This window comes from Orcinus orca, chromosome 1 (assembly GCF_937001465.1).
Source record: "Orcinus orca chromosome 1, mOrcOrc1.1, whole genome shotgun sequence".
Taxonomy (NCBI): domain Eukaryota; kingdom Metazoa; phylum Chordata; class Mammalia; order Artiodactyla; family Delphinidae; genus Orcinus; species Orcinus orca.
In genome coordinates, this window is record NC_064559.1 from 12,013,986 (window position 1) to 12,033,183 (window position 19,198).

At 52.4% G+C, this 19,198-nt stretch overlaps 1 protein-coding gene across 3 annotated transcripts in view; it reads left to right on the forward strand.

The window, feature by feature from the left end:
• The window catches only part of SUSD4 (sushi domain containing 4), a 121,132-nt gene that overhangs the window by 98,607 nt on the left and 3,327 nt on the right, over nucleotides 1-19,198 (forward strand). For 2 of the 3 annotated variants that reach the window (XM_004271003.3, XM_049705815.1), the window contains exons 6-8: nucleotides 14,811-15,002; nucleotides 15,837-15,981; nucleotides 18,751-19,133. In XM_004271003.3, coding sequence (XP_004271051.1) covers nucleotides 14,811-15,002; nucleotides 15,837-15,981; nucleotides 18,751-19,133 — 720 coding nt within the window. The remainder of the gene's footprint in view (nucleotides 1-14,810; nucleotides 15,003-15,836; nucleotides 15,982-18,750; nucleotides 19,134-19,198) is intronic. The other variant, XM_033430421.2, reaches the window with a different exon arrangement.

Genomic DNA, 19,198 nt, shown 5'->3' on the forward strand with positions numbered 1-19,198 from the left:
CAGTCAAAGTCTTACAGGATTTCCCCATCTTATTCTCAAAAACAAAAGACTCTTCAGTTCCCTGAAGACAGATGTGTTCCCTGGGCCTGGAAAAGAGGAAATCTCAGGTCGTCCCCCTGTCATGTGTCAGTGGCGTTGGCTAGGGAGAAGCCCTGTCTGAAGCAACGTGGAGGTCGCTTTGTGAACTGAAAATGTCTTCTGCCATCTTGGCAGACGTGTTAGGGCATCACATCCTCTCCTGTTCTGTTTCCTGGCAATGAACATTCCTGTATCCGGCACTGTTTGTATCACAGCTACCTTGCCTGTGACCCTCATGGGGTTTTTTCTTAGAAGAAAATGCAAACTAGCAAGCAGCCTGGTTAATTTATTGTTCACAAGCAATAGTAAATTATTCTAATACTATTTCCATGTACTGTTCATACATTACAGCAGAGTGATTACCAGAACATAGCCACCTGCGTGTCATCGCAGCATTTCTGAGGGATCACTGTGCTTAATTTTCCTGTCTTTTCTTTATACAATACGTAATTGCCGCTGTAGCACTTCCTCTTCTCGGGCACACGTCTCTCTTGTATTCAAGAGTAGATTGTGCCGTGGCATCAAGAAGCTTCATGATTCTTTTCTTTTCTTTTTTTTTCTTTTTCTATATTGAATCCAGAGAAATCCTAAGAAATCCTAAGAAATCCTAAGAAAACCAAGAGACCTAGTTCCTATTTTTCAAGTGGAACCAAGTCCTCAGGCTTCCCAGCTACTACCCTACAGGCTCTTATTCTCTTGAGTTGTATGACTCCTGATCTGATAGATGGCCCTGAACTCACCCTCAGCCTCTCTCTCCAGGCCTGCTCTTTGCCAGCCGTAGCCCCTCGGCAAGCTCTGCCCACCACCTTGCTTTCCTTTTAACCTCCTTGGAAACATGTAGCCATCAACCCTCCAACTCTCCTAGGATCATCATTTTTTTTTTTTTTTTTTTTTTGCGGTACGCGGGCCTGTCACTGCTGTGGCCTCTCCTGTTGCGGAGCACAGGCTCCGGACGCGCAGGCCCAGCAGCCATGGCTCATGGGCCCAGCCACTCCGCCGCATGTGGGATCCTCCCGGACCGGGGCACGAACCTGCGTCCCCCGCATCAGCAGGCAGACTCCCAACCACTGTGCCACCAGGGAAGCCCATTTTTTTTTTTTTTTAACCTCATTCAATTGCAGAGATTTTACACTGACATCAAAGAAGAGAACTGATTCCTTTTCCCACCAAAGGTGAGCAAAGGTGGCAGAGTTCTGGACTGGTTTCTCTCACCAAATCAAGGAAAGAAGAGAACACCAACGGGGGACTTGGCTAACCGCCGCCCCCCGCCCCAATGTACTGTCACGTTCAGAGATGGGATCCCACCAGATGGGCTCGGACCCAACTTCTCCCAAGGCCCCTACCCCTCAGCTCTCACCCGGGCAGGCAGCCTGTCCTGGAGCGGATTCAGGCCCCAGGGGGACACAGTGGATCTGAAGCCAGGCACCATCACTCATGTTTTTATGGAAACGTCTCCTGGTTGCAAGGCACAGGGGTGGGGTTGAATCTGCGGAAACGGAATAAATCGGAAGCCCCCTCATGCTGGCTCTGTCGAAACCCTGTGTCAGATTGTGTCCGTAGGGATGCTGCAAATTTTCTGCAGTGGAAGCCACTGGTATAAAATGAGACTCCTACATGCAAGCTTCTCCTGGGGTCAGTGTTCTGAATTAGTCTGAATTCCAAACCTTCCATGGCAGAGAGATCTGAGGTCTTTCAGCCCTTTTTTGCGGGCCAGGCTGGATTCGAGGGGACAAGGGCATGGGGACCAATCCCTTTCAGCCACCGCGTTCATGGTTCTCACCAAAACGTATTTCTGCTTTGCCTTGTAGTCTCCTCATATTTTTGCAAAGCTCACAGGCGTGCAAGCAGAGGTCTTTATTTTGTGAGGTTTAAATGTCAGGTCAGTGAAAGGAATGCACAACTAAGCAACTGCAAAGCTGCGGCCAGTGGTTTGAGCCACTGGCTATGCCGAGAGGGTGACTTTGTCACGCTCAGAAAATAGATGGCTTGTACAAAAGGGAAAAGCTTGGTGTTTTTCCTTAAACTCTAGACTATCTTCTCCATCCCTGCTCCAGGCAGGATTTATTTCCTTCTTTCCTCTCTGGAAAGTTAGATGACTTGTATTTCATGGTAATAAAATCTTGCAATCAGGTCAACCCAGAAGGTAATAAACCCCTTCAGTCACTCCCTGCCTTTTACAGACCCAGAGTCACCAGGAAGGATTCGGCAGGGCGGTTTGGGGGTCATTCCTCCCCAGTTCCCACCCCCAGCCCCACTTTTCTTTTTCCTTCTTTCTTTTTTTTTTTTTTTTTGGCCGAGCTGCTCGGCTTTCGGGATCTTAGTTCCCTGACCCAGGGATGAACCCGCACCCTCAGTGGTGAAAGCACCAAGTCCTAACCACTGGACCGCCAGGGGATTCCTGCAACCCCACTTTTCTTCACAAGCAGTTACCAGAGTTCCCTTTTTTTTTTTTTTTTTGCGGTACACCGACCTCTCACTGCTGTGGCCTCTCCTGTCACGGAGCACAGGCTCCAGACGCGCAGGCTCAGCGGCCATGGCTCACGGGCCCAGCCGCTCCGCGGCATGTGGGATCTTCCCAGACCGGGGCACGAACCCGCGTCCCCTGCATCGGCAGGCGGACTCCCAACCACTGCGCCACCAGGAAAGCCCCCAGAGTTCCCTTTTTGCCCTAAAGTGATTAGAAGTCTGGGATGATAGGCAGATAAAATATTCACACCTGTCTGTGTCCATCTTGGCGTCTTGCATCATTCTTTTTTTTTGTTAGAACCTATAACATAATATCTGTGTTCACAATCATTTTCTCTTTCTGTACAGGAGGATTTTTTTGTTGTTTGGGGTTTTATTTTTGCAAAAAGATGGTGCCCGACTCTAAATTGTGCCCAGATTTCTGTAAAGTCAAAGCGCTTAGCAGAGGTGGCCCTTCACCTGATCGTTCCTCTTCCTCCCAGTACCTGGGGCTCCTGCCGAAAAGTCTAGGACTTTGCTCACATGCTGGCCAGTTTGTTCTTCAATGGATGAGAACCTAATGCGTTTTCTAACGCCATCTCTTCCACTCATGGGAAGGGAGGTAACAGGTCCAGGCATTAAGGTGGTGGAAACAGCTGGAATTTTAAAGAAGCCAGTTACACTGGATTTCAGATTTTAAAACTAGTCCTTAGCTCAGGAGATCACAGGCAAACAACTGTGCCGACATCAATCTGTATTTTCATGCCATAAATATCTTATTCCAAGGGAAATTTTTTTGAATTGGGAAGAAAAGTAAATTTATAGGAAGCTAGGAAGTTAAGAGTTCTAGAGACAACCATGACTAAAATTGCATGTAAGAGGACCCTTACTCTCCCATACTACTTGACCTTTTCAAAGATCCTGTGGTCCTTGGAGTTAACTGTGAGTGACTCTCTACTGTCCCCAAAGCACAAGGCTCCCCAACGTAATTTCTGCCGTCACTACCCAAAGAGAAGAATGGTGTCTCCCCAAGGAGCTCTTAAGGTTCCAGCCCTGGGATGCTGTCCTCCTGCATTGCTTTTATTCCACTCCATCCACTAAAGCATAGCTCATGAAATAACCACTTTCATGTAAAACGATTCTTTTTTTTTACTTCACTTTGAGGAAATCTTGGTGTCTAGTTATTTCAGTGAGACATTCTGACATTAGCCGGGAAACCCTCCTGTTCTAGCTGATTGCTTCCCTGTGGACCTGGCCCAAGTGCTTGGCCACTTCCTCCCAGGCCAAGGATAGACTCATGCTGTACTAGTTTCCCAGCACTGCTGGAACAAAGTACCACAGGCTGGTGACTTAAAATATAATTAATATCTTCTCTCATGGTTCTGGGGGCTAGAAGTCCAAAATCCAAGTGTTGACAGGACCATGTTCCTTCGGAGACTCACCTTCCTTCTAGAGGCGGCCTTGGCATTCCTTGGCTTATAGCTACACCATTCCAGTCTCTGCCTCTGTCATCACGTGGTGTTTTCCCTATGAGTCTGTGTCTTCGCATGGGTCTCTTCCTTCTGTGTGTCTCTTCTCCTATTATAAGGATACCTATCATATTGGATCAAGGGCCCACCCTACTATAATATGACCTCATCTTAACTTTTACATCTGCAATACACCCAGTTTCCAAGTGAAGTCATATTCACGGGTAACCTGGGGTTAGGACTGCGACAGAACTTTTGGGGGAACACAACACAACCCACACCATGTGCTCCCCTTGCCTTGGCTTGAGAAGAAGCAGATGCTTCTTGTGTCTTCCTTGTACCTCTTGTGTCAGGTTTAAAGGACCGTCTTCAAAGCTTCCCAAACCTCAGCTGGCCAGCATCCTTGGACTCCACCCACAGCCCTGTCCTAAGCTCGCCTCTCCTCTGGCCCTGTCCACAGCATCCTGCTGATGCCCACAAGTGGAACAGGAATGCTCTGTGTTCATCAGGGTTCCCCCATCTTGCCTTTCTTCTCTCTCGAGAGGCTCCAAACTTTTCCAAACTCTAACCCCACTGTGCACAGCCCTCATCTTAGCAGATTAAGAAACCCATTCTGTCACATCTGGTCCCTGGGTGGCCTACACTCCCTTGTGCCTGTGCACACGTAAAACCCTACAGCAAGGCTCAGTGAGAGAGCATAGCTTCGGGGAGTAAGCCTCACTTAAGGTCAAATCCTAGGTCTTCTATTTATTTGACCTTGGACAAGTAACTTCACTTTCCTGAGCCTCGATTCCCTTCTCTGTATACATGAGGCCATAACAACATCTGCTCTGCAAAATTGTGGTTAGGATGAAGTGGAACAGTGTGTGGCGTGTATGCTACTCTTATGATAGGGGCTTGTTCAAAGTTGTCATTGGCCTTTCTGCTTGCATTTTCTCTCATAGGCTCATAATATAGCTACTACATACATAATATAGTTACTAATAATAGTAGCTATCTGTTTATCGGGCATCTATTTTTATGTCAGACACTGCTTGATTTACAGCTCTTGTTTCTAATTTTTATAAGATCTCTGCAGTGTGGGTGTTGCTACTCTTTTGCAGGTGATGGAAACTAAAACTACCTCAGAAAGAGGTTAAATGAAGTGCCCAAGGTCACATAGCTCCAAAGTATTTGAGCCAAGATTTGAACCCAAGAAAATGGTCTTTGCACTATGTAAAGTTGCCTGTAGGCAACTTCCATTAATCCACTGATGTTATGTCTTCCTGGCTTTTCTCACACTCTCTCCTTTCCTGCTCCTCTAGCTGACTTTTCCCCTTTTTCCTTTTTTCATTGTCCATGACTTCTAAGCCAGTAGTTTTCAAATACATTCAGATGTCAGTAAAGCATGGTACTTTTCACAGAATAGCGAGTTTTTTCTTTTCTTATTTTTTATTTTTTTGCAGAACACTAAGGAATACTGTGTAAGCCTTAGAAGCACTTTTGCTAGCAGAAAACATAGCCATGTATTTTCTATGTACAGTGTGGGACCATACACATCAGTGTACACATGCACATACACGCATGCACTCGCACTCAGCTAGGAATGAAGCATAACCCCTTGCTTTCCATTATCGTGAACTTAGTACTCAATTATTTATTCCCTCATTTGCTAGGATTTGCTAACAGATAAGATTGAGAAGGCACAAGAAATTTAAGAAAACATTTATGGGAGAAAAGTTTGAAGTTCGGAACATCAATGCGTTATGTATTAATATCAGTGTAGTAGCTTGGTCCAGTTTGTGCAGAAGGAACTTAAGAATTGCTGGAATACACCGGCAACATTTTATATTCAGCATGCTCTCATGGGGAAGCGTTTGCTGACTGCAGGGAAAGGCAGGAGACACCTGCTCTAAATGCTCCCTTCCCTGTGGGCTTTCTGTGTTAACTTGGGGGACACACACCTTTTTCATCTTGAGCCCCCAATTTCTCTCCCTTTCAAAAACTTAAGATGCCCCAGTTACCATCAGGCATTCCATCTGTGGGAATCCTATTTGAGAAGATGTTCACAGGCATCCGAACACTTTGACACCACGGATGTCTTGTGATTTATTTTCACATCGTGGTGAGTGAGGCTGTACCGGGCTTAGCCCCTGGTGCTTGAGTCACTACAAAGAAGGAAGGACACCTCACTGGTACCCAGAAACGCGTGTCAGAGTAACTCACGGTTTTACACCTGCTCCCTCACCTGTGTGCTCCTCTGCGGCTTCACTGTGTCTCCAAAACTAGGCACACTTTGGATTTCTTATGTGAAGCCGTATTTTTTTTTTTTGCACTGAAGTTTCACAGTCGTCATCAGATGCATCGTGTGTTCCTTCAGGAACACCCTAATGTGGTGACTGCAAGACGGAAAGCAGATCAGAGCCCCTCCCTCGGGGCTGCTGGGTAATATTGATCTTAACTTTGATCTGTCAGCACATCTCCAAGCAAGTCAACACCGTGCTCCATCAGGCCTGGAAATAAGCAAAGGCCCAGTCTTGTCATCATTTGCTTCCATGGGTGGACACATTTACTGGCCTTCCGTGTTGTTACAGCAAAACAAAAGTGGAAAATGTTATGTGCTGTACAATGTTTATTGATTTTCCCTGAGCCGAAAGCAAGGTTTTGGACGTAGCCTTGGAAACGGCTATGATTTGGGCATGGAGGGTGCCAGACAGCTTCCTGGCATCATCACCCAAACTTAGATCAGCCTGGGGACAGCCGGTGGGGGCAGCGGCAGTTTAATGATTAGAAGCCGGCAGCACTCCTGAAGGCAGAGTTTTGGCTGGTTCTGTACGTGTACAGAGCAGCGCCCGTGCTCTTGGTTCCTGAGAGGTGCTCGGATATCACGCTGCTGGTATTGAGATGATGCCTTTGGACTTGAGACCCAGACTTGCTGGCTTTCCCACCACCTCCCCGTGCTCTGCCAGGCCAGCTGAGGGCCAGATTCTGGCATGAAGAGCAAGTTTTCTCTCCTTGTCACCGCTGAGCTCAGCTACAAAGCTTCATCGTGGTCTTGGGGCAGCGCTTCTCAGACTGGACCGTGTGTGTGAGTCACCTGGGAATCTTGCTAAAATGAAGTTCCTGATGCAGTAGGGCTTGCATGTGGCTTGAGATTATGCATTTCTAACAAGCTCCCGGCTGATCCCAAAGCTGATGGTCCATGGACTGCAGTGAAGGGCCTCGTGGAAGGGAAAGACTCTGACCAGAAACTGTGGCAACTTAATTCTCACGCTCGCTCCACTGGAGATTGTAAGCCCTCCATCCCAGCAGGTGGAGAATGAAGGGAGATTCATCTCCCCAGCTCTCAAGTCTGACCACCTAGGAGAATCACCTGGGGAGCTTCAGAAACCTGGCCACACCCAGGACCCCACCCAAGACCAGGTAGGCAAAGCTCCCCAGGCGATGCTGATGTGCAGGGTTGAAGGACCACTGACTTAAATCACCAAGATGCTCCTCAGATGTTAAGATGTTAACATGGTAGGGAGGGTGGGTGCCTGTCCTGGTAGCAGTGAACTGCAGGAAAGCGAGTGCTTTGCTGATCCACACTGTAGAGCATAGACCCACTCCTGGGAGGAGGTTCCCAAAAAGGTATAGTGGCTCAAACCAAACCGAAGTTTATTTTCACGTGTGGAATTAGTGAGTGTGGGTCAGCCAGTACCTCCTCCACCCAGTCATTCAGGGGCCAGTGGAGCCTCTGCTGTTTTCAAGGTGCAGCTTCTAAGGTCCTCTTGGGAGGTTGTCTCATTCTAGAAGCTTGGAAGAATTCCGCGCATCGGGCCTGGAGGAGTAGTTATCACTTCTACTCACATTTCATTGACCAGAACTTAGAGGAACAAGGGACACTGGGCAATGCAGACAGCTCTGTGCCCAGAAAGAAGAGGGGAATGGGATCGTGGGAGCAGCCAGCAACCTCCAGCACCAGCCCTGTGGGGTGGATCTGGACACACAGACTCAAGAGCCAGCTCCTTCCTACAAGAGGACCACCCAGGGGGCCGCATGAAGCTTTGGAAGACTAAGAATGGAAACACGCAATCCAAATACCTAGGCTCGTGGCTCAGAAGGATTAAAAAAATAATTAGAGGTGGTAATGTCTTACATTCTTGTGTTCCCCCCAAAATAATTTCTGTGAATGTTCACGAAGCACACAGACTATTTTTAGACCTTGTTTTCCTCTTCTGGACATAATGAAATATATAAATGGGTGAAGGACTGTGTAAGTGATGTATAATTCTCAGCTCTAAGCTCCTTCTCTCTGAGCAATGGCCTCGCCTCATACTGCCTTCAGAGAGTGCGAACCTACAGATGGCAAGTCCCCCATGTCTCCATCACCCTGGCTTCGATCCACTCGTCCCTGGTTCCAGCTCTAGTTCCTCCCTCCGGCCTCCTGCTGCTCCTGTCAAAGGCCAGTCTGTCCACTGATGTGCATATAGGATCACAGCTCCTTTCACCTTCATAATGACCTTGCATTCCTTCTCCCACCCAGCATCACCAGCCTTGTCCTCCATGTTGGTCTGCTCCCGTAGAGGACATATAAACAAGGTCCAGGGCTCCTGGGGGGCGGGGGGTGGGCAGGATCCCCCGGGCCTCCAGCTGCCCCATTGGCTGCTTTCCTTTAGCAACCCTCTCTGAGTCTACATGTCCTACCCCGCCCACTCCTCACTCACACTGCCCCTCTTCCACCGGCCACTCACCACTCTTCTGAAATTGCTTGCCTCAAGGTCACCGGTGATTTCCAATCATTCTCAGCTTGCTGGGAACTACTGCCCCCTGCTCGGAACAGTTTCCTGTCTCAGCTTCCTTGGTCCGTCCCAGTCTGCTCGGCCAGTCTCTTTCACTCTTGCAACTGATTTCTCAGCCTCTGGATGGGGACCCCTCCTCTTTTCTCTCTACCCTCTCTCCCTAGGTGAGTTCACCCGGTCTCATGGTTTTCAGTCTTATCTCTAGGCTTATGATGCCTGAGTTCTTTTTCTTTCTTTCTCTATTTTTTTTTTTTTTTTTTTTTTTTTTTTTGCTGCACCGCGTGGCTTGCAGGACCTCAGTTCCCCGACCAGGGATTGAACCCGGGCTATGGCAGTGAAAGCCCAGAATCCTGACCGCTAGGCAACCGGGGAGCTCCCCGATGCCTGAGTTCTTTACTGACCCCAGGCGCTTTCTCCTGCTGCCTGATGAATACTTGGATGACTGTCTCACTGGCAGCCCAGACTCTCACTACCTCTCCCTTCCCACCAAACAAACAAACAAACAAAAACCTGATGTGGTGAAATGGCATCACCATCTGCCTGGGTGCTAATGGCAGAAATCTGGGGGTCATCCTTGATTCTTCCCATGGCCCCCAAATTCCATCTCTCAGCAAATCCTATTGTAGAAACAGATAGTTCTAAATAGGTCCCATCGCTCTCCTGATCACCATGTCACTGCCACTGTCCTGGTCCAAGACACCATCCTCTCTCACCTGGTTGTGGCAGCAGCCACCTGACAGCCTCCTCACCTCCATCCCTGCTTCCTAGCCTCCACAGAGCAGCTAGAGCTTCCTTGTGAAAACAGGTCTATACCGGCTCTTTACAGCGTCCCTGACACGTGGGTAAAATCTCAGCTTCCGGCCACGGGGCCCACGGAGCTGCCTACACACTGCCCTGTTGCCTCTGCACCCTCCCGTGTGCAGCCCCTCCCCTCTCTGGTCACACACGGCCACCACCCCCCTCCTCCCTTCATGCCTCCAGCTTGCCCTCACGTGCGTCATCCCCTCTGCCCGGGATGTTCCTCCCCACATGTCCCTCGACCACCTGTCCTAGATCAGGGCCCTTGCCCTTGCTGCTCTGGCGTCTGGGGTATCCTCGGTTTCTCCGGCTTGGGGTGCACACAGCCGCTGTCCTCTGACCCGTCTCCATCACCCATCTCTCCACAGATGTGGTCTGGCCTTTTTAAAGCTTTTGCATCCCTGGTTCTTTAATCCCCTGCCAGGACCAACTTACATTTTGGATCTTCTTGTGCCTAAAAGAATATCCGGCTCCCTTTGGTCCCAGTCACTTCCAGGCCTCTCGGGAGGTGGGGGCAGGTCGCCCAGGCCACCTGCTGTGTGTGAGAGTTGATGGTGTTTTTCAAGAGAGAGAGGAAAGGCCTCACCCAGACACATCAATATTCATTTGTTTACTTATCATCTGTCTTTAGTAAGCCCCAGGAGGGTGGGATCAATGCATTATCTAGTTTCAGTGGTTGTCCAAAAACTGTGTGTTAAGTAAATGAATTAAGAAATGAGCAGGGCTTCCTTGGTGGCGCAGTGGTTGGGAATCCGCCTGCCAATGCAGGGGACACGGGTTCGAGCCCTGGTCCGGGAAGATCCCACATGCTGTGGGGCAACTAAGCCCGTGCGCCACAACTACTGAGCCTGCGCTCTAGAGTCCGCAAGCCACAGCTACTGAAGCCCACGCACCTAGAGCCCGTGCTCCACAACAAGAGAAGCCACTGCAATGAGAAGCCCGTGCACCACAATGAAGAGTAGCCCCCACTCGCCACAACTAGAGAAAGCCCATGTGCAGCAACGAAGACCCAACACAGCCATAAATAAGTACATAATTTTAAAAAAAAGAGAGTTATTAAAAAATAAAATAAGCTTCCCAAATTTATAATTAACACTTTGATTGGCTGTTCCTTCCAAGTTTAAAGAACACTCCCGACCCTCTACCCCTACCAGGATGCACGGGTGAGGGGGGGGTTTCCTTGCAGCAAAGCTAATGGCCGGCCAGGTGCAATCACTAGAAACACTGCACAGTGTGAAGATAAATGTTTCCACTTAGGGGACAAATGCATCTCTATTAGCAACCGATTATGACAGTCTCAGAATCAAAGCCTCTACCGTGGGTGGTTTTTATCTGACCTCTGAGAAAACCTGCCAGTGAGATGCTTCCAGATTCCCTCCAGGAACGTTTGGGGCCGGCCTGGTGCAATCCACGTATCCTGATTGTACAGCACGGGCACGCAGCAAGTTCAGGCACCAGTAATACTAAGCGCTGTTATTTATTAAGTGCCTACTGCGTTCCAGGCTTTCTAATCCTCGCGACAACCCGAGGAGTTAGGAATTGTTGCCCTGACTACACGGACAGGGAAGCTAAAACCCCCAGAAGTTAAACAAGCTGCCTAACACCCTGCCCCCAACTCAGCGGTATAGAGCTGGGATTTGAACATGAATTTGGGGCCCTCCATGCCCGTGCCAGGCTGCACACGCTGTACCACCCCCCTCCCTTGTCAAATGCAGGGTCCGGTCAGCCCAGGCCTTCCTTAGCACATCAGAGACCACCTGCCTCAGGGTTAAGGCAATGATTTGAACAGTCCTTTATCCTCCAAGTGAGGAAAAATGCTGCTGAAAACTGTCAGGTGGAAAAAACTGCACAACATGAGAGCTGTGAGTTGTTTTATGTGGGGCCAGATGAAGACTATAGCCTGGGAGACAGGCTCTCAGATGGCTCTGAGGAACTGCTCCGAAGAGGTGGGAGGAGGGCGGTACACATGTGATTTTGGTGACGGGGGATACATACAGTCAAGCTCACATCTTGGCAGAAGGCTGCAGCTAGTCACAAGGAGACGTCTCCATGAATGGTTTTAGTGCTTTCCTAGATGTGAGAAGGTGCAAGAAATTGGGCTCATAAAATCTCCTGAAAATATCTAACTGTCTGAAGGCCTGTTCTGCCAATTTTCCCCAGAGTACAGAGCGCCTCATTCCTGATCTCCACCCCGAACTCCTTTCACGGGGTGTTGAAGGTCAGCGACTCCAGTGGCTTAGTGACTTCATTCTTGTAGAACCAGGTGGAGAATGCCGATTTTTAGTCGCCATAACAAACTTGCATGTATATATTTACAGGGCTTCTTCCGACCTCTCATGACGTTCTCTGGGCCTTGAAAATGCTCTGGCGATTTTCTCACCCTGTGGGGACTCCCGGGCATTTGTCTGGAGGGCAGCTAGGAGGAGAGTCCTGCCGCTCTTGACCGTGGAAAGGACCTACTCTCGCAGCAAAGGTCCAGCCTCCCGTGAGCCGCTGCAGTGCTGGGGGGCACTCATGGGAGGTGCAGAGGAGGGGGGGACCCCCTGTGGCCACATGAGCCCAGAAGCCCTGGAGGCCTCCAGAGTGGAAGATATTCCTGTCAGGCTGGCCGCACAGCGGACATCGAACCTCCCCTTCACTCTGGAAGGCAGGGCCTCCTTCAGCCCAGGAAGGTGGCTCTGAGAGCCCAGTGGCCTCCCTCACTGGGCAGGGAGCCGGACACTTCCCTCCCTGTGCTCTGCACAGAGGGGCCTTTGGGGAAGGAAGGGCCCTTGCTGCAAACCCCTGCTGGCATCCCAGGACCAGCTCAATGCTGCTGGTACCTTTTCTCTCTCCCTCCTTCTCGTCGTTCCCTTCCCTTTCCTCTCCTGCTGTCTTGATCACCTACTGGGGATGCTCATGGAACACCCTGGAGGGAGTGAATTTAGCAGGAGCCCCAGTTTGTGGAACTAGAAATGCACTGGGTGACGGGACTCTGTGGCCATGGGCAACTCTGTGGAGGGCATGCATCTGCTGGGACGGGAGATGCCCTGGGCTGGCGGAAAGCCAGAGCTCCGGTCCCGACTGTACCAGTGTCTACCTGTGGGACCCGAGGCGCAGTCACCTGCCAGCCGCCATTCATGGAGAACGCTCTGGGCCCGTGGACCTCAGACCCAGTCCTGGCCCTTCCCCTGCACCACCACCCCCCGGTCCGCGGGCTCCTCGCCGGCTTTGTCCAGAGGGAGTGAGGGCAGGTGCCTCGCTGCCCCGGGGCATCTCCAGCAGTGCCTGAGTTTCCGCGGCCTCCATCTCCTACAGGATCACCTCCGTGGCTCCAACTTACACGGGGGCCCGGCCACTAGCACACCTCCGTCCCACCCGCCCAGGGGCAGTAGTGGCTTCCCTGCTGCTGCTCATCTCAGGGGCCTCATCATCCACGTAGGTTTTTCCATCACCTGCGGAAGCAATTGCCTCGTTACGACCCCTCTCTGTAGATGCCCGGTTCCTGGTTATCCCTGACCGCCCACTTACATCACGTCAGCTCGGAACTGAGACCAGCCTTCCCCAGAATAACCCTCAGATGCTCCCACTTTACAGATGAGGCCACTGAAGCTCGGAGATGAGAAGCAACTTGTTCAGGGTCATCCGGCTGGTGAGGAGCTGAGGCAGAACTCAGCCCGAGCTCCTACCCACTCCTCCAGCTGCTCCTGGAGACCTTGACCTCTCTTAATTTTAATTTTTTTTTTTTTTTTTTTTTTTTTTGCGGTACGCGGGCCTGTCACTGCTGTGGCCTCTCCCGTTGTGGAGCACAGGCTCCGGACGCGCAGGCTCAGCGGCCATGGCTCACGGGCCCAGCCGCTCCGCAGCATGTGGGATCTTCCCGGACCGGCACGAACCCGTGTCCCCTGCATCGGCAGGCGGACTCCCAACCACTGCGCCACCAGGGAAGCCCGACCTTGACCTCTCTGAGTTTCTGTTTCCCTGACTCTGAAAAGAGCCAGCAAGATCTGCCTCGTGGCATCGTTTGCAGGATGAGAGAGAGCGTCTGTAAAGAGCCTCTTGGCCCCAAGCCGTGGGACACCCCCACTGGGTGGGCCCACCTTGCTGACCAGCCCCAGCGCCCGGGTTGCTGCCAGATGAGGGCTCCCGACACACATTCCCACGGCCCGTGTGGGACGGGCAGCTCCCTGCAGATGCGGCTGCGTGGGGAGAGCTCTGAGGCCTGCCTGTGGGTCTCCACTGCCCAGCGCTTGGGTACCCCTGGGAAGAGGCTCAACAGTTAACTGTCTCCCTTTTTTGGTCAAAGCTCGTAGCGGTCTCCATAGGTGTGGGTTTGAAGCTGGCATCGGTAGTCTGGGCTTTGATTGTTTCTTGAGGAGTGTTTAAGGGCGGTTCTGAGGCCTCGTCCCGGAAAGAGGGCTCTTTGTGGGAATCAGTGAACAAGCACTAAACTCCACGAAAACCATCTTTCTGGACCCAAAGATAGAACCGTTCTTACCTGTCAACCCAGAGTTTGGGTTCAAGAGAGGCAACTGAAAACAACTTTTTCTTCCCCTAAAATCATAGAATATGAGGGTTAGAAAAACCATAAAACACGATCAAGGGTAGAATAAACTTCCATTTTACAGAGGAGAAAATCAAGGCTTACGTTTGGTTAAGTGACCTCTGTAAGGTCACGTAGCATATTGGTGGCAAACCAGGCCCAGGCCCCGAGGCTCCTCCGTGCTGGCCAGGGGGCCTATGACTGGGAGGCTGTGGCCTGGGCCTGCACGGAGCCAGCATTGGCCAAACCCCAGGAGGGCATCTGAGGATCAGGTTAGGCACACCCAGGGATTTGGATGGTCCCAAATTTCTCCCATAGCCACAGGAACAGGCTCAGATTAGCTGTTCCTTTCAGCGAAGATTTTGTCCATAAATATCTCAGTTGTATTTACTAGGTTGTCTGGCATATAATAGCATGCATTATTAATAGAGCAGCTTAACACTGTCTAGTAAGTAGGCATACTCTTTGCGGTGTAAAACAAACCTCTCTTTTACGATGTACTTTATAATGCCACGTGACAGCGGCAATGCTCAGAATCTTACTGCAGGCTTCCGTCTGACCTCACGTGAAGGGACAGACGAAGGGACTGTCACGGGGACAGCTAATCATCACTAGTCCGATGATTCACGTATCAGTGCATCTCTGAGGGATGTGTTCTCCGAGCTCAGTCTCTGTTTTGAGGGTCCAGACGGGATAAGCATGTGGTTCTGAAACTCTTATTCTCCCCCACTGCCCAAGTCTGTCCGCTACCTCCCATGGTGAGTCACGGAGATTTCATCTGCCACCCGCGGCCATGTGAGCGCTACAACCACGGAACCGTGGTGGAGTTCTACTGCGATCCCGGCTACAGCCTCACCAGTGATTACAAATACATCACCTGCCAGTACGGGGAGTGGTTTCCTTCCTATCAAGTCTACTGCATCAAGTCAGGTGAGCACGTCGAGGCCGTCCCTGGATGGTCCAGGTTCCAACTACTCACAGTGGCGGGTGGCTGTGTCCTGAGCCCCGTCCCTCCTCCCACACGCCCTCCCCCGTCACACGCGGTGTTAGGGACTGGATATAGAAACTCATCTTTGTGGATACATGCGGCTGATGCTTCCAAACCCTGTTCAGAGGGTCAGGAGTATTAACCCGCCCATGCCCATGTTACAATGCTGACCCTCTGAACGGGTCCCTAGACCCCTAGCAACCATGGAAGGACCTGGCCTCTGTGCACTCTGTCTTCTCCCAGCCTTGCCCCCTTCCACTGACAAGGACACAGGCCCATGGGTGTGACCCAAGCGATGCATGGCTCAGCCTTTCTCTTCCACTCCAAGATGCATATCAGAACACAGATGATATGATGATGGGTAAAGCCTGCTCTCACTTCTGAAAACGTAAGCCACGTGCAAGTGTCAGTGCTTCCTACTTAATAACAAATTACTAGCAAACCGTCCTCACCCCTGGTCTCAGAGCACCCGGGTACTGACCACCCGTGCACATCCGCCCAGCATCTCCTGCCCACCCCGGTCCAGCCTGCTTGCCCCGGCTTTTTCCAGGTGTGGCCACGGCCACCTGCCCCAAGCAGGGGTGATGGCTGCCCTGGAGGCAGCAAAGGGGGGCGGGGAAAGCATTTGTTAACACAGCGCATCTGGGGGTAACGTGAACCAGTGCAGGTGGAGTGCGGAGAAGTAGAGAAGGCAAATCCCTCAGACGAGCACACAGGAACCCAGCGCCCGTCATGGCCTGGGAACGTCACAGCTGCTTTGTCCTCTCTCACGGCAGAGCAAACGTGGCCCAGCACCCACGAGACCCTCCTGACCACGTGGAAGATCGTGGCGTTCACGGCGACCAGCGTGCTGCTACTGCTGTTGCTTGTCATCCTGGCCAGGATGTTCCAGACCAAGTTCAAGGCCCACTTTCCCCCCAGGTCAGTGCAGCCCATGGCCACCCTGGGTCAGGCTCAGTGCAGCCACCTTAGGCAGCAAGGAGAAAGGATGGTCAGCCTTGATGAGTGCAGAGTTGAGCTTCTAAGGGGGAATAGGGGAGAAAGCAAAAACATTCGCCTGGGAGGTTTTGGGGTGTCTGGGGTCAGAACACCAAGCTGGAGACAGACTCATTTCCCTCTTTCTGCCCCGCCACCCGTAAGCCCCTATCTCCCTCCTTCCCGGGATAAACATTCTCGAGGCAGGCATTGTAGGGGGTGCAGAGAAGGGGAGCACAGTCAGGGCTGCATACCCTGCACCTCCCACCCCCAGGGGTCCCCCCATTGCCCACTATGTGCCTGCAGCTCTAGAGTTACGTACCTTGGAGCTTCCAGGCCACAGGGAGGGTAAGAAATACACAGACGTAATTAGGGACAAGGTCCAAAGTGCGTGACCCAACAGAGGTTCAAAACCGGTGTGCAGAACCGTGGCAAGTGTCAGGAAGGAGAAAAGGCTCTGGATGGGAAGCCAGGACAGGGCTGGTGAGCTGCTGCCTCCAAGTAGGGTCTGAGCTCTTGGAGTGGGACCTGTGGGTGGGCGGGGGCGGGGCGGGGGGCAGTCTCCATCCTCCTGGGCTGCACAGGGGAGCTTGGGTCAGTGTCTTCATCCTCCCTGTCGTCATCACCAGAGAGGAGCTTGTCAAAGTCCCTCAGAGGCGGTCTGGTCCTCTCAGTGCCCAGGGCAGCCTGTTGCCCTGCCCCTCCGACGCTGGCCCCTTGCCCAGAACCGAGCACACCAGCGCCTTCGGAACCAAGAGCCACCCAGCACTGCTGCTGGCAGGTCACTGTTCCTGGAAGGAGAAGTCATTTAGAAAGCACAGGGATGGGCTTCCCTGGTGGCGCAGTGGCTGGGAATCCCCCTGCCGATTCAGGGAACGCGGGTTCGAACCCCGGTCCGGGAGGATCCCGCATGCTGCGGAGTGACTAAACCCATGCACCCTAGAGCCCGTGCTCAGCAACGGGAGGGGCCACCGCAATGAAGAGCCGGCGCGCCACAGCGGAGAGTAACCCCGGCTCGCCGCAACTAGAGAAAGCCCGCACGCAGCAGCGGAGACCCGACGCAGCCAAAAATAAATAAATAAATAAATTTATTTTAAAAAAAAGAAAGAAAGCACAGGGATAAGTTTGTGAACGTGAAAAGGAAGTCAGGGCACCGAACATCATAGGATGCTAGCAGCCAGGGCTCCCAAGGGAATCAAGTACCTCCTTGGATTCCTGTGCCCATGTCAGAGTCTTCTCATTTGGGGACCTCATGCTTCAGAAAAGAGCATTTGTTTCTGACACAGGGACAAACTGGCCCCCAGGGTCGTGTGTACCACGCCTCTGGCAAAGAGCGTGTTGCTTAGTGGAGGAGGCGTCTCCCGGGGACTCACCGCTTCCCACTCCGCCCTCCAGGAAACTCACTCGTGCCTCTCACACTCCCAGCCAGGCGCGGGGGTGGGAAGCAGGCGGGGCTGCTGAAGAAAGCACCACGCACCTTTTCCCCTCAACCTCCCGCCCCCAGGACAGCCTCATCCCACATAGCAATGCCCCCACCTGGCGGCAGGAGCCCCCCAACCTACAAGCACCCCACTCTCCCAGCCGTGAAAGTGTGCTAGGTCGGGGGTGGGTGTGCGCCTGCATCCACGCCAGGCCCAGAGTGTGTGCACACCGTCCTGGGGCCACAGCCAAGCTCCAGCTGAGGTGACAGAATCTTCTTTCCTCTCCAACCTGCCATCCGCTCTCTCTGTCTTCCCCGTTATTATTTATGGGTCAAGGGACCATGTCCTATCATTGAGCAATTAGACTATCGAAAGAAGACCTAAGGGTTATAAGGAGAAAGCTGAACTACATATTGTGATTTATAGTACACTGGAGCACTTGAACGTGGCCTGTGGAGCTATTTTTCTACATAGGCTTGGGAACAAAGTTTCCAGGATAGAGACTAACTATTAAGATGTTTTAAAAATGGTCCCTAGGGTATTCCCTGGCGGTCCAGCGGTTAGGACCTGGAGCTCCCACTGCCAGGTTCGATCCCTGGTTGGGGAACTAAGATCCTGCAAGCCGCGTGTGTGTCAGCGTAAGGGAACCCCCGCTCTGGGCAGCACAGGCGGAGCTTAGGTTCAGGTGGCTGCTGGGTCGGGGGGCAGCTGTGAGCCCACAGACCCGGAACAGGTAGTGAGATGGTGTTCAGAGTTCCTTCTTTTTCTGTTGTTGTTGTTTTTCTGTCTTGACTAAAAGTGAATGATTTTTATACCGTAGCAGAAAACAAACACGAAGCACAGGGGTAAATGAAAGGGGCATCAGGGTCCACGGTTTCCCAAGCTTTTAATGGTACTGTTCCGTTTCCAACAGGCTTCCTCAGGGACACTGCAGGGGCACATTGGGGTGCTCGGTTGGAACGGGCCACAGAGTCCCCTGTTCTCAGGTTTATGACCATAAGGCCAAGGCCAGAGGTCCAATGGGGGGAAGAAGGAAGTATGAGGAGATACTGGAGCCCAGAAGCGGCAAGAGGCCAGGAGGGAAGCAGGAGGAGAAAACCTCTCCCGTCCAGAGTGTGGCCCTGGTGGACGCAGCGTCTGCCAGAGGGGACCGGGCAGGGAGGCTGGGTCTCCTGCACCGCCTCCTCCCAGGGCTCCGCAGCCCCCAGGACCCCAGCTGCAGTGGGGGGCACTGTGGCCTCGTTCCCGGGGTGACCTGTCGCCTGACAGATTAGCACCACTTTCCTCTCCACAGGGGGCCTCCCAGGAGTTCCAGCAGCGAGCCCGACTTCGTGGTGGTAGACGGCGTGCCCGTCATGCTCCCGTCCTATGACGAGGCTGTGAGTGGCGGCTTGAGTGCCTTAGCCCCAGGGTACCTGTCCTCCGTGGGCCAGGGCTGCCCCTTACCCGTGGACGACCAGAGCCCCCCAGCATACCCCGGCTCAGGGGACACGGACACGGGCCCGGGGGAGTCAGGAACCCGTGACAGCGTCTCAGGCTCTTCGGAGCTGCTCCAGAGTTTGTATTCACCTCCCACGTGCCAAGGGGGCACCCGCCCCGCTTCCGACAACCCTGACACAGCTCCCAGCACGGCGGGGGAGGTGGCATCCACCAGCCCAGGCATTGACATTGCAGATGGTAAGCATTTGCCCCGAGGCCCGGGCCACCCTTGCACAGCCCCACCCTGCTCCCAGCTCAGGGCC